This window comes from Acipenser ruthenus, chromosome 3, assembly GCF_902713425.1.
Source record: "Acipenser ruthenus chromosome 3, fAciRut3.2 maternal haplotype, whole genome shotgun sequence".
NCBI classification, from domain to species: Eukaryota; Metazoa; Chordata; class Actinopteri; order Acipenseriformes; family Acipenseridae; genus Acipenser; species Acipenser ruthenus.
Window position 1 is genome coordinate 41,617,690 of NC_081191.1, and position 12,057 is coordinate 41,629,746.

Genomic DNA, 12,057 nt, shown 5'->3' on the forward strand with positions numbered 1-12,057 from the left:
CCTTTTATGCCATTGAGAAACATCTCATTTAGCGCAACCCCTTTATCATATTGAACATGCAACAAAACCTTGGTTACCAACATTCTAATTGAAATAACGTTCGCTCACAGCGGAGCTATACCTTGTAAAGATAAAGATCCTACACAAATTAAACAATTGTCTCCAAATAAACCATAGAACAGCATAAAAGTGTATTGGACAGACTTTTATAGCATACATTTTACGAGTACAAATAATATGCAGAGAACAAAACATTAGATAGTTGAACACAACTAACTTGCACATATTCTTCTGTGACTGCGCTCCACCCCTCTCCTGCTTCAGCACAGCTGGACTGGAAGGCAAGGCAGATGGGCCCACTTAGACTTCAGCCGTCGATCAGGGTATTGTGCACAATACTCATTACGTGTTTTCCTCTTGCGCCCCATTTTCAAATCAAACTAGTAACTGTCACCGTATATACCTATAATAGCAAAAGCTTACCTACACCTTAACCCGCTCATTTCAAAGTAGACGCTTGGAAAGACAGATGCTGTAGCTGGCAAAAGAAAGTGCACAGGGTGTAGGTCCTGGTGATTTGACAGTCATTTAAATGAAATGAGAGCATTCTAGCACTGATTCAGTCAACGAGATCTGTCAGAACAGGATGAAATGACTGACCGTGAAACTACAGTAGCCTACTAAGGGACCACTGAGATGACTGACAGCGGCCCCTAGCCATTCAGAGTGGAATGGAGTGGGGACAGACGGCAAGCATAAAAACTACACAAACTAGAGATGATTTCTAAATTATTACTTTTGGTAATAAAATAAAAAAAAATAGCGATTTGGTTTTAGACGTTTATCCTATATAAATTTATTTCAGTCAAACTCATATTTTGGGGGAATTCGACACTTAACAAGTTTTATCGATTTTAAAATTGAAAAGTAGCAAGCCTAGTTATAGTCTCCTTTAATTGTAAATACTATTTTTTATATGTGTGTGTGTGTGTGTGTATATTATTATCATACTTCGCTGGATTTATGGGCTTTATTACACACATGAAATAATAATAGCATCGGCGGTACGATAATGTTCTGTTTTGATAAGAGGGCGAGCATTAATTGCAATATTACAGAAATGTTATGCTGTCTAATTATTCAAACAGTGCTAAAATCCAAATCGCTAATCTATCCTACTTGCTGTATGAGACAAGAACTAGTTATGTTCACACTAGACTGACTTGCAGTATCACGTTAATTCAAAGAATCAATATTCTGTTGCAAAAAAATTAATAAATAAATAATTTACTAATAGCAATAGTTTCTACTTATCTGACTGGCAGCAGTATAAAAAAGGTATTAACACAGTTTTCTGAAATCAGGCTCAACAAAAGACATTAAAGTTGAATCCAGTATCCTCCACAATTTAAATTGGTTGCATGCCATTTGCGATCGTCTCAATATTCAACCATGTTATGTTTTCAGCCTGAATTTTATTGCATTTCCTAACATTTCGCTTGCATGTCTGGGCCCCACCTCCTCCAAGCTAGATCAAGGTTCAGTAGAAGCAGACTAGTCACGTGACCAAAAGCATGCTGGACATTGGGAGGTGAATATCCAATGACAATGATGCCACATGACACAGGTAGGAAGTAATAATAATAATAATAAAAAAAAAAAAAACTGAGTAGCCTTTATTAGCAGACACCCGCTTCTTAATAGTTGACCTGCACATTTTTGACAAAGTTTGACAAACGATTAAGCAAAATTAAAAACTTTTGACACTTTACTAACGTTTAATTGTGTTTAAACTCTAAACGATTTACACCCCTACACAAATGGGGTGTCTTCCAGGCGTGGTGTCAGTCGTGTGCACTGGACCCCACGACTTGCCCCATGGCAGATATACTGCAATTTTCACTGGACCTGTTTGATGAAGGGAACTCTCCCTCCACACTTAAGGTCTACCTGGCAGCTATTCCGGCTTGCCATATTTAAATTGACTTCCTGCTGGGACAGTTTTTTGAAGGGTAATCGGAGGTTAGAAAGGGCCTTGTCCTATGCTGGCGGCTCAGTGTAGTTCTGGACGCACTTACAAGACCACCATTCAAGCCCCTTCATTCAGCAGAGATGAAATTCCTGTACTTAGAGACAGTTTTACTGCTTGCTTTTACCTCCGCCAAGCTTTTGGAGTTTTTTTTTCATCATCCACAAAAGCAAAACTTTGGCTACAAAAGATTTTTCCTAAAATTCTTTGTTTTCGAGAAATTTCTAGAAAGTATACATTTCCATTGGGGTAAATTTTTGACTACAACTGTGTGTATATCAGAGCATGTGAGCGGAGCGGGACCATTTTGCTGGAGCGTGGAGTGGAGTGTGAGCATGAAAAGCCTCTGGCACCGCTCCCACTCCAACGCCCGCTCCAAAAGATGTTTTGCAAAGGAAAAGTATGTGACACTACATATAAGATATGATCCATAAATGATGCAGCTTTTGCGGTGCTCCAACAATATTGTGCAATCTATGAAGTCGCCCTGTATAATTAAAGTTAACAAAATAATCAATAATATCCAATTTGCACAGTTTTATTACAACAGCAAAAGTCATTGTGTGCTTGTATATGAATCATGTTAATTTCACAAAGCTTATACAATTAACAGGAACCGGGTACCCGATTTCAAAGGAACCGGTTCACACATCTCTACATTAAGCAATTTACACTAGCAGTGGAGCTGGCTGCAGAATTAGAAGCATCGCATATATATATATATATATATATTATTATATAATCCAGGGCTCGTAATGGAACAAGAAGCAAGCAGTGTGATTGGTCGAGCAAGGTTCCAGCTGTCCTTATATTGGATGGATACGGACAGTTGGAGCTTTGTCACATTTTCTAAATCACTGCACTGCCTCATAGAATTTAAACTAAGTATCAGTAGCCATCTTGCTTTCACTCACTTACTTACAGATGTACAACTGGATCTATGAAACGGAGTGACCAATTACCTGCAAAAAATCCCAAAGTAGTACGTAGACATGCCGATTTGGATGAAGAACAATTAAATGAACTGGAGAGTGCAAAACAGAAGAAAAAAAATCGCTGTCTTTATGCTCACTCACCCCGACTTTGTCATTTCAAATAATGTATTTTTACAGGTTTGTAAACGCAAAAGAAAAACACAAAAATACACTTGTGCACCTTATCCACCCCTCTCATGACACAGATCTTGAACAAATTACTGAAATCCGAGACGTCGTTGAATTTATTTTTATTCCTCACGTCTGTTCTACTCGGCATGTCTGCACTGACAGGAAGAAAAAAAAGAACTCTGTGCCGCCTCAACTCTGCCCTCTAGTATATTTTTTTCAATGGCAATGTGCACACTATCAAAAAAATGATTTACTTTTCTTTTACATGTTTTAATTGAATTAATTCTGTATTTCAAAGTTATACACGTGACCACTTTATTTGGCGTAAGGATATTTAATAAAAAAAACTACATTTTTTGATAAACCTGATTTATGGATTTTTTTTTTTCTTCAAATCCACTGTTTTACCTGGATTGTAAATGCAATAAGGCCCTTTAGGGTGTCCGTATACGTTGAATATATGGACTTGTCGGGGTGTCCGTATATTCAACGTATATGTAATAATACTAATTTGCCTGCCTGGAAAGTAGTTAGCAAAATGGTCTTATTCAGTAGCGGTTTATTCGATACAGTGCTGTGAAAGAATTTGCCCCCTGTCTGATTTTCAGCATTTTTGCACATTTTTCACATTGTATTTAGTCAGATTTTTTTGTGGATTGTAGTAGTATATAGAGGGAGTCTGAGAGAAAAAATGACACCAAAGTTCGGTGCTTCTTTCATTTGTTTGGTGTGCAAGGTAATCAAACATGCAATCTTCAGGTGTGAAAAAGTTATTGCGCGCCCCCCCCCCCCCCCCAGTTAACTCAACCCAATTAAAGGGATAATTAGGGTCAGCTGTCTGAGTACTTTGGTTAACAACCAGGCCTGATTTGGGCCAGCCCAATATAAATCTGACTAACTTTGGCCCTTTATCTTCAGAGTGAAGTTGTCAGCACGCAGGTTCTGGAGGCACATCACGCCACGAACAAAAGAAATTCCTGAAGACCTCCGGAAAAAAGTTATTGACGCCTATTAGTCTTCCTATCAGGAACTTTTTGTCCGACATGGGCCTCATTATGTCTGGCGAAAACCAAACACTGCATTCCACAGTAAGAACCTCATACCAACGGTGAAGCATGGTGGTGGTAGTGTCATGGTTTGGGGATGCTTTGCTGCATTAGGACCTGGACGCCTTGCCATCATTGAAGGAACCATGCTCTGTATCAGAATTCTACAGGAGAATGTCAGGCCATCCGTCCGTGATCTGAAACTGAAGCGCAGCTGGGTCATGCAGCAAGACAATAATCCAAACACACAAGGAAGTCTACATCCGAATGGTTGAAGAACAAGAAATTTGAAGTTTTGGAATGGCCTAGTCAAAGTCCAGACCTAAACCCCATTGAGATGTGGTGGCAGGACCTGAAACGAGCAGTCCATGCTCAAAAACCCACAAATGTCACTGAGTTGAAGCAGTTCTGCATGGAGGAGTGGGCCAAAATTCCTCCACGGCGCTGTGAGAGACTAATCAATAACTACAGGAAGAGTTTGGTTGCAGTTATTGCTGCTAAAGGTGGCGTAACCAGTTATTGAGTCTAAGGGGGCGTTTACTTTTTCACACGGGGACATTGAGTGTTGCATAACTTTTTTTAATAAATAAATGAAATATGTATCAAATGTTTGTGTTATTTAGTCACTCAGGGTCCCTTTTATCTAATATTAGGTTTTGGTTCAAGATCTGATAACATTCAGTGTCAAAAAAATGCAGAAAATCAGACAGGGGGCAAATACTTTTTCACGGCACTGTATAAAAATTCAAAAAATAAACACCTACCTCCTGTTTTAAGTAGACTGAAGATCCAGAAAGTTTTTTATTGAAACCACCTTGTACTCTACTAAGTAATGGAACTAATGCAATTTTTTGTCAATGTATTCAGTTTTAACCTTAAGTTCTACAAGAATGCAACCATGTCTGTCATCTAAGCATTTGATATGCCAACAGTATGGTGTACCAGGTTATGTTTCATCAGTGCAAATTAAGTGGTATGAAATGTCTTCAGTTGTTGACTGAGATTTTGGTAACTAACAAATCATACACACCTATAAAGACAGCAATTAAATAATAATAATAATGATCGTTGCATTGTATGATCATCGTTGCATTATAATTTATAAGGTTACAATCACAGCCGAGCTGTTTTGAAAATGATAGCTAGTTCCAGCACGGTACTGCTAGATTTAAAAGATTCATGCAACATGTTGCACTAACTGGTTTGCTCATAAATATGTCAGTTCGTACCCAGCCTTTTCACTGGATTTTTAAATGCTGTATAATTTTGAAGAAATTAACTAAGACGTAACAACAGAATAAGGGATATCAACCAAGAAAAAAAAAAAAAAATCGAGAGGCTGGGTTCGTTTTATTAAACCGTGACATTAGTGAGCTATGTGTTTTAAGTTCTAGTTTGTATACCATTGTTTGTTAAAGCACACATTTCACTAGTTAAACAAAAATTCGCAACGTAGTGATAATCTATTATAGTGCTGGGACAAATATCAGAATAGTCAAAAATATTTTTTTTTGACATGCATTCGGATACAAAAATCAGATGTTCGTATTCGATACAAATGACAGATGACATTTGCACGACAGTTTAAAAAAATGGCAAATGAAAAAGAGCTCAGTGCGATATATGTGAGATGATATATATACAGTGCCTATAGAAAGTCTACACCCCCTTTCAAAATGTTCACCTTTTGTTGCTTTATAGCCTGGAATTAAAATGCATTAAAATAGTTTGGGTTTTTTGTCATTGATCTACACATCCTACCCCACAACTTCCAAGTGAAAAAAAATATTCTAGAAATTTGTAGACCCTGCCTAGACCCTGCCTAGATCAGGCCATCTCTCCGAACTGGATGACCGAGCAAGAAGGAGATTGATCGGAGAGGCTACCAAGAGGCCAATGGCAACTTTGCAAGAGCTACAGGCTTTTATGGCCAAGACTGGTCAAAGTGTGCATGTGACAACAATATCCCAAGCACTCCACAAATCTGGCCTGTATGGTAGGGTGGCAAGAAGGAGGCCATTACTCAAGAAAGCCCACCTTGAATCCTGTTTTGAAGTATGCAAAAAACCGCTCAGGAGATTCTGTAGCCATGTGGCAAAAAGTTTTATGGTCTGACGAAACTAAAATTAAACTTTTTGGCCTAAATGCAAAGCGTTATGTTTGGCGCAAACCCAACACAACGCATCACCCAAAGAACATCATCCCTACTGTGAAGCATGGTGGTGGCAGCATCATGTTATGGGGATGTTTCTCATCGGCAGGGACTGGGGCACTTGTCAGGATAGAAGGGAAAATGAATGGAGCAAAGTAGAGAGAAGTCCTTGAGGAAAACCTGCTGCTCTCTGCAAGAAAGTTGAAACTGGGACGGAAGTTCACCTTTCAGCATGACAACGACCCAAAGCACACAGCCAAAGCTGCACTGGAGTGGCTAAGGAACAAAAAGGTGAATGTCCTTGAGTTGCCCAGTCAGAGCCCTGACCTAAATCCAGTCGAAAATTTGTGGCATGACTTGAAGATTGCTGTCCATCATCAACGCTCCCCAAGGAACTTGACAGAGCTTGAACAGTTTTGTAAAGAAGAATGGTCAAATATGGCCAAATCTAGGTATGCAAAGTTGGTAGGGACCTATCCCAACAGACTCACAGCTGTAATTGCTGCCAAAGGTGCTTCCACCAAGTATTAACTCAGGGGGGTGGAGACTTATCCAATTATGATCTTTCAGTTTTGTATTTTTAATATATCATTTTTTTCTCAATAAAAACTTTTTTCCCCTTAACAGTGTGGAGTATGGTGTGTAGATGGTATGGAAAAAAAATCCTCATTTAAATGCATGAAACTCTGAGGCACTGACACAACAAAAAGTGAAAAAAGTTCAAGGGGGTGTAAACTTTTTATAGGCACTGCATGTACGTGTTTACTCAGGGTCAGTCCTATAAACTGCAGCGTAAGGTATCAGAAAAATGCTACTGCATAAAAAAAACTAGTAGCAAATTAAGAGTTTTGGGTAGCAAAATGCTACCAAATATATGCTAACTTTGAGCCCTGATCTATAATATCTACTATTTTGTATTCTTCCCTGTATCAGTGGTCGAACAGAGTATCAGGCAACTCACGGCAGACTGCGGCGGACAAGCACGTTTGAAAGGAGGCCCAGTAAACGGTACCCGTCACGAAGGCAGTCCACTGTTAAAGGTACAGCTTCTTTACTACTTGCATTGCGGCCTGCCATACTTGTTATATTGCTGTCCAGTCTGGGCAACTGAAGGCGAAGTTGCTACAAGGCTGAATTTGGCCAGCATTGTATTATTTGACATTTCAGTTATAAAATCTTAAAAGCATTTCACTATAAATCTATGCATAATTTTCCAGATTGCAAGTGAAACATTCATGGTCCCTTTGGAAAATGCCATTCTAGAGTTCCATCTGATTTAAATAAAATACTTTCATCTGTATTGTACTAGTTAGCTTTTCCTGTTCAAGGATCATTCTTTGATCCCCTGATTTAATATCATTAAATACAAAAAAAGTAAAGTGGGTTAATTTGTTGGTCTGCTTATTTGGAATGTTTTCCTGTGGTAGTTATCTTCCTAGACCTACACATGCGTCCACAGTGTTGAAAGAGTTGAAATTAAAATATTCTTGGATTACTCCAGACTGCTGACCACAACATTTGCTTTAAACCTTTTACAGTCCATCCTGTTACAACCCCATTTACAAAGCTCTACCTGGCCTTTACCCTGGGCTCATTTTAATTGCAGTAGGGCCATTTTTTTTAAAATAATGCATTGTAATCCTGCAGCTATTTGTCCAGACTTTATTGCTAGTTTGGAAATGGTTAACAAAGGCAAGGGATACTGTATATTTCTGCTGCTTGACCCCTGGCATCTTGTTTAAAAAGACCAGTACATGGACAAACTCGTTTGAGTTTTTGCAACTTTAACCCATTCATAACTATAGATAATGTGCACAGAAATTGTTATCCCTGTTAATCCCCCAGGGTAGAGGACATCCATTTCTGGCATTAAACTTTTGTTTAATTGATTTTTATTTTTAAAACCTGAAGGGCTCAGGCTTAATTGAAGCGCTCCTAAGGGACCGCTGTTGTTTCTTGCTGTGTCAATAGCATTTGCAGCTGTTTTTTCCTTGTACAAAAAGAAACCGCGCAAACTTGTTTACATGTGTGAATATGCTCCATATTGCTTAAACCTCTTGTGCAAATTGGTATTAGTAGTAGTATTTATAATTAATCACCCCTGAGAGAGGAGCATGTATGTTATTGTCACTCCATCAGCAGAGCCTGTACTGCAACTGCAAATATCTCATTCAGTTATGTATTTCAAATGTTCAATGTATTTTCAGATACAATATTAAAGTAGTGACAATACACAATCAATTAAAACATTTGTTGAAATGATAACATCAGTGCACTTTTGCGTCTTTATTCTTAAATTGATGTTTGTGTTTAGAATTTATTTTAGATCCTTTTTAATCGCCTTACGTACAGCTAGCGTTATTACTTATACCAGAAACTGCTGGAATATACAGTGCATGTTTTAATGCAGGTAGGGATTATAGTTAATACTGGTACAGCAGACAATCACCTGGCTGTGATAGTGTTGACATACCTGTGTTTACAAATGTGTTTTTTCTCTTTCTCATTTAAAAGCAAGCAATCCAGCAAAAGCCGCACACCTGAGGTAAGATTTACCAACAATTGCTACAACATACAAACAGTGCTTTTTAAAAAGTTGGAATAATATCCGAACGGCTCAACACCACCACAGTAAGAAAACATTCTTTCATGCTGGCTGTAAGGAGTGCAAAAAAAACTAACGCTGAAAATATAAAGGCATGTCTTTTGTTGCTGCTGATTAATCAAATATAAACCACAGAAAGGCTTTATCGGCTTGACTCATTTTCTGTGTTTAACAAGAAGCTAAACTGATACGCTAACTTGCATAGTGATTTGTTTGTGACATGTTGTGTTGCAGTTCAAGCTCACTCCAATTATCTAGCTAAAAAGACATAAGTAAGAAATGGATTTTAAAGCACTCATTTAAATATGTTTAGTCTGAGAAGGGCTGACAGGGACTTGATTACCACCCTGCCAGAAAAACATATTATGTTCGGTTGTTATTACAAAGATTAAAATTGGGTTTAGGTGACAGGCGTTTGCAAACCACAGCATGCATTCCAGATCAGTAGTAAGCCATTGCTACTGTAGCTGAGTTTCTGAATTACAGAGCCATAGCATTTTTTTCTCCTTTGCAGAAGCAAGCATTGTTCTTTTTAAGGTTCTATTTACAAAAGAGCAGCTCTAAAATAATTGCAACATTAGGAATATTAAAAACCTGCAAGCTGCAGATGGATTGATAATTTTGATGAGGTGCTACTTTTAGCACATTTTAGTTTTACCTGCCTCAGGATAATAGAGTTGTTTTCCCTTCCTAGTAGCTAGAGAGTACATTTTTAATGTTGGATGGTGTATGCATTCTGTTAGAACAATCCTATAGTGCCAATGAAAGTGGCAGTTTTATTTAGAGAGCTGGGAATAACCTCTTAATTAGAGTTTAACACTCACTCTACCACTGGAACTACTAACAACATCTCATAAACCATTTGAGATGCAGACTTCATATGTTGTGGGATTCTCATGAATATCAGGAACTATTTGAGGTTTGTGAATTACCCTGTATATAAAATGGAAAGGATAAAATACTAGAATATCAGCTAAGTTACATATATAAAACTAGTAATTATCAGCAAGTTGGCAGCATGTTTACAGTCGTCTGATATGTGCATCGTTGTCTAATTGTTCATATTGAAGCTGCCCTGATAGAAATATAAATGGTTTGTAAGATCCTGCAGGGTTTAAAAACCAGGCACAACGCTTTTCCACAGTAGGAAAAAGACCATTTGACACATGTTTCCACTAAATACCAACCTTATTATAATAATAGTTGTTGTTGTTGTTGTTGTTGTTGTTGTTGTTGTTGTTGTTGTTATTATTATTATTGTTATTGTTATTTAAGTATGTTAAGATGCAGATGGAAATACTAAAAAAGCACAGTTTACACATTATTTGAACCATTATTTGAAACAACTAGCTGTTCATGGTTAGTTAATGAACTAAAGGTGCAGTGGTTGGACGTGATTTATAAAATAACCACCTGAACAACCTCAACAATCCCAACATGCAGCCTTTCAACAGAAGACCCGAAGGCAACATGTCTTCCGCCAGACACGACCAGAACAGACTGTCTTTCCCTGGCAGAAATCTCAGTTGGAGAAGGTCACTTTAACACATGGATAGAGGCCAGGGACTGTTCCTGCGAAAAGGGACAGGGAGATGATTATTCACGTCTTCTGAAGTGTAGCTAGCATAAGGCACTGAACAGTGATTAATAGTTTAATATGAAACACTGCAGCCCTTTACTTGAATCTAGACACTCAGGCAGGGGCGGGGGTGGGGGGGATATCCAGAGTGCATTATAAACCTGCAGCTTTCTCCTTGGACACCACTCCTTTTAGAATAGACATTGAAACCTCTCGCTTTAAAATTACACTCCACTTGTTCTGCCCAGTTTTTCTCAAGCTCTGTCGATTTTGTGCTGGTTCATTTACAGAAGCATTATGCTTGGTTCATAACGGGGGTCTCTGTTCAGTTGGACACCATACTGGCAGATCTAAATACCGCCAGGACCTTTTATGTGTATCAAGGTTCTGAAGATCTTAGTCAAGCAAGTTAAAATGTGTTCTACACATTCTGTTTGATTGATTTAAACAACTGTCAAGTGTTTAGATCAATTGAATACACCCCATTGTGTTTAAATGTTCTTTACACATTGGTTTACACATGTTCTGGCAGTGCTTTTGTTTATAACTGATTATTTTATTTTTTTTGTATTCTTGCTGTTTTTACAGTGCTCAGAACAACCCAGATGCTAATATTTATCCGGTAAGAATGTGTTTCATAAAGCAGTGCCCCCTCTTTTTCTTTGTTTCAGTGTCTGACTGGAGGGGTGCCCCGCCCCTGTGCGTATTTTATATTTATAATTATGTATGTAGTGGTGCAGGGAGGGTGGGTTATGTAGCACAGGTGATTTTAAAATGTATGTTTGTATTTAGGCACAGGGATTGCACAATTACTTCACATGCAGATTAAAGTGGGTATTTGTATGGGGGCACGGGGAGTGCACAAATTAGTTCACGTGCAGACTGTGCCTGCTCAAATTTGAATGATTTAACGAGCAATCGAGCCAGGCACATCATCATGACAGAGGCACGCATCTTTCACTCGGGGTTGGTGTGTTCAGGACAAAAGAACAGAAGAGTGAGGAGGAGAGTAAGATCATTCTAAAATATACTTGTGTGTCTAGTGTTCGCTGTGTTTTGTCCGTCTGTTTTGGCCATCGTGCCTTTTGTTTTGTTCATGGTTTTGTGTTTAAATCTTTTATTTTCAATAAAAAGTACCACAGTACTGTTGTGATTTCCTTTCTGTTGTGACGTCACCACGAGCCATCGTGTCACACTGACATACAGTCCACACATCCACAAATATTAAAAACATTGAATTAATGAAGGGCCCTTATACAGTGAAATATGCTACTTGTAAAATTTACTGTCAACATGACCAGTGAATTAACTCAATTGGTGAATTATTGAGGGAGCGCTTGATAAATATAGTAAAGTAAGGGTTATAAACAATGACAACAAACTGGACTGTCAACATTACCTAACCATGAATTATCAAACCGTGAAGGAAGAATCTTACCAGATAAGTGTAGTACAGCATAAATTATACACTTAAAAAAAAAAAAAAAAAAAAAAAAAAAAAAAAAAGATTTTCTTTAATTATTGTTCATCAATATTGTTG

The 12,057-nt window shown here is 38.1% G+C and overlaps 1 protein-coding gene across 5 annotated transcripts in view; it reads left to right on the top strand.

Moving 5' to 3' along the window:
- Positions 1 to 12,057, top strand: part of LOC117394422 (band 4.1-like protein 4B) — a 189,765-nt gene that overhangs the window by 87,150 nt on the left and 90,558 nt on the right. For all 5 annotated transcript variants that reach the window (XM_059012940.1, XM_059012939.1, XM_059012941.1 and 2 more), the window contains exons 12-14: positions 7,267 to 7,373; positions 8,848 to 8,878; positions 11,106 to 11,139. In XM_059012940.1, coding sequence (XP_058868923.1) covers positions 7,267 to 7,373; positions 8,848 to 8,878; positions 11,106 to 11,139 — 172 coding nt within the window. The remainder of the gene's footprint in view (positions 1 to 7,266; positions 7,374 to 8,847; positions 8,879 to 11,105; positions 11,140 to 12,057) is intronic.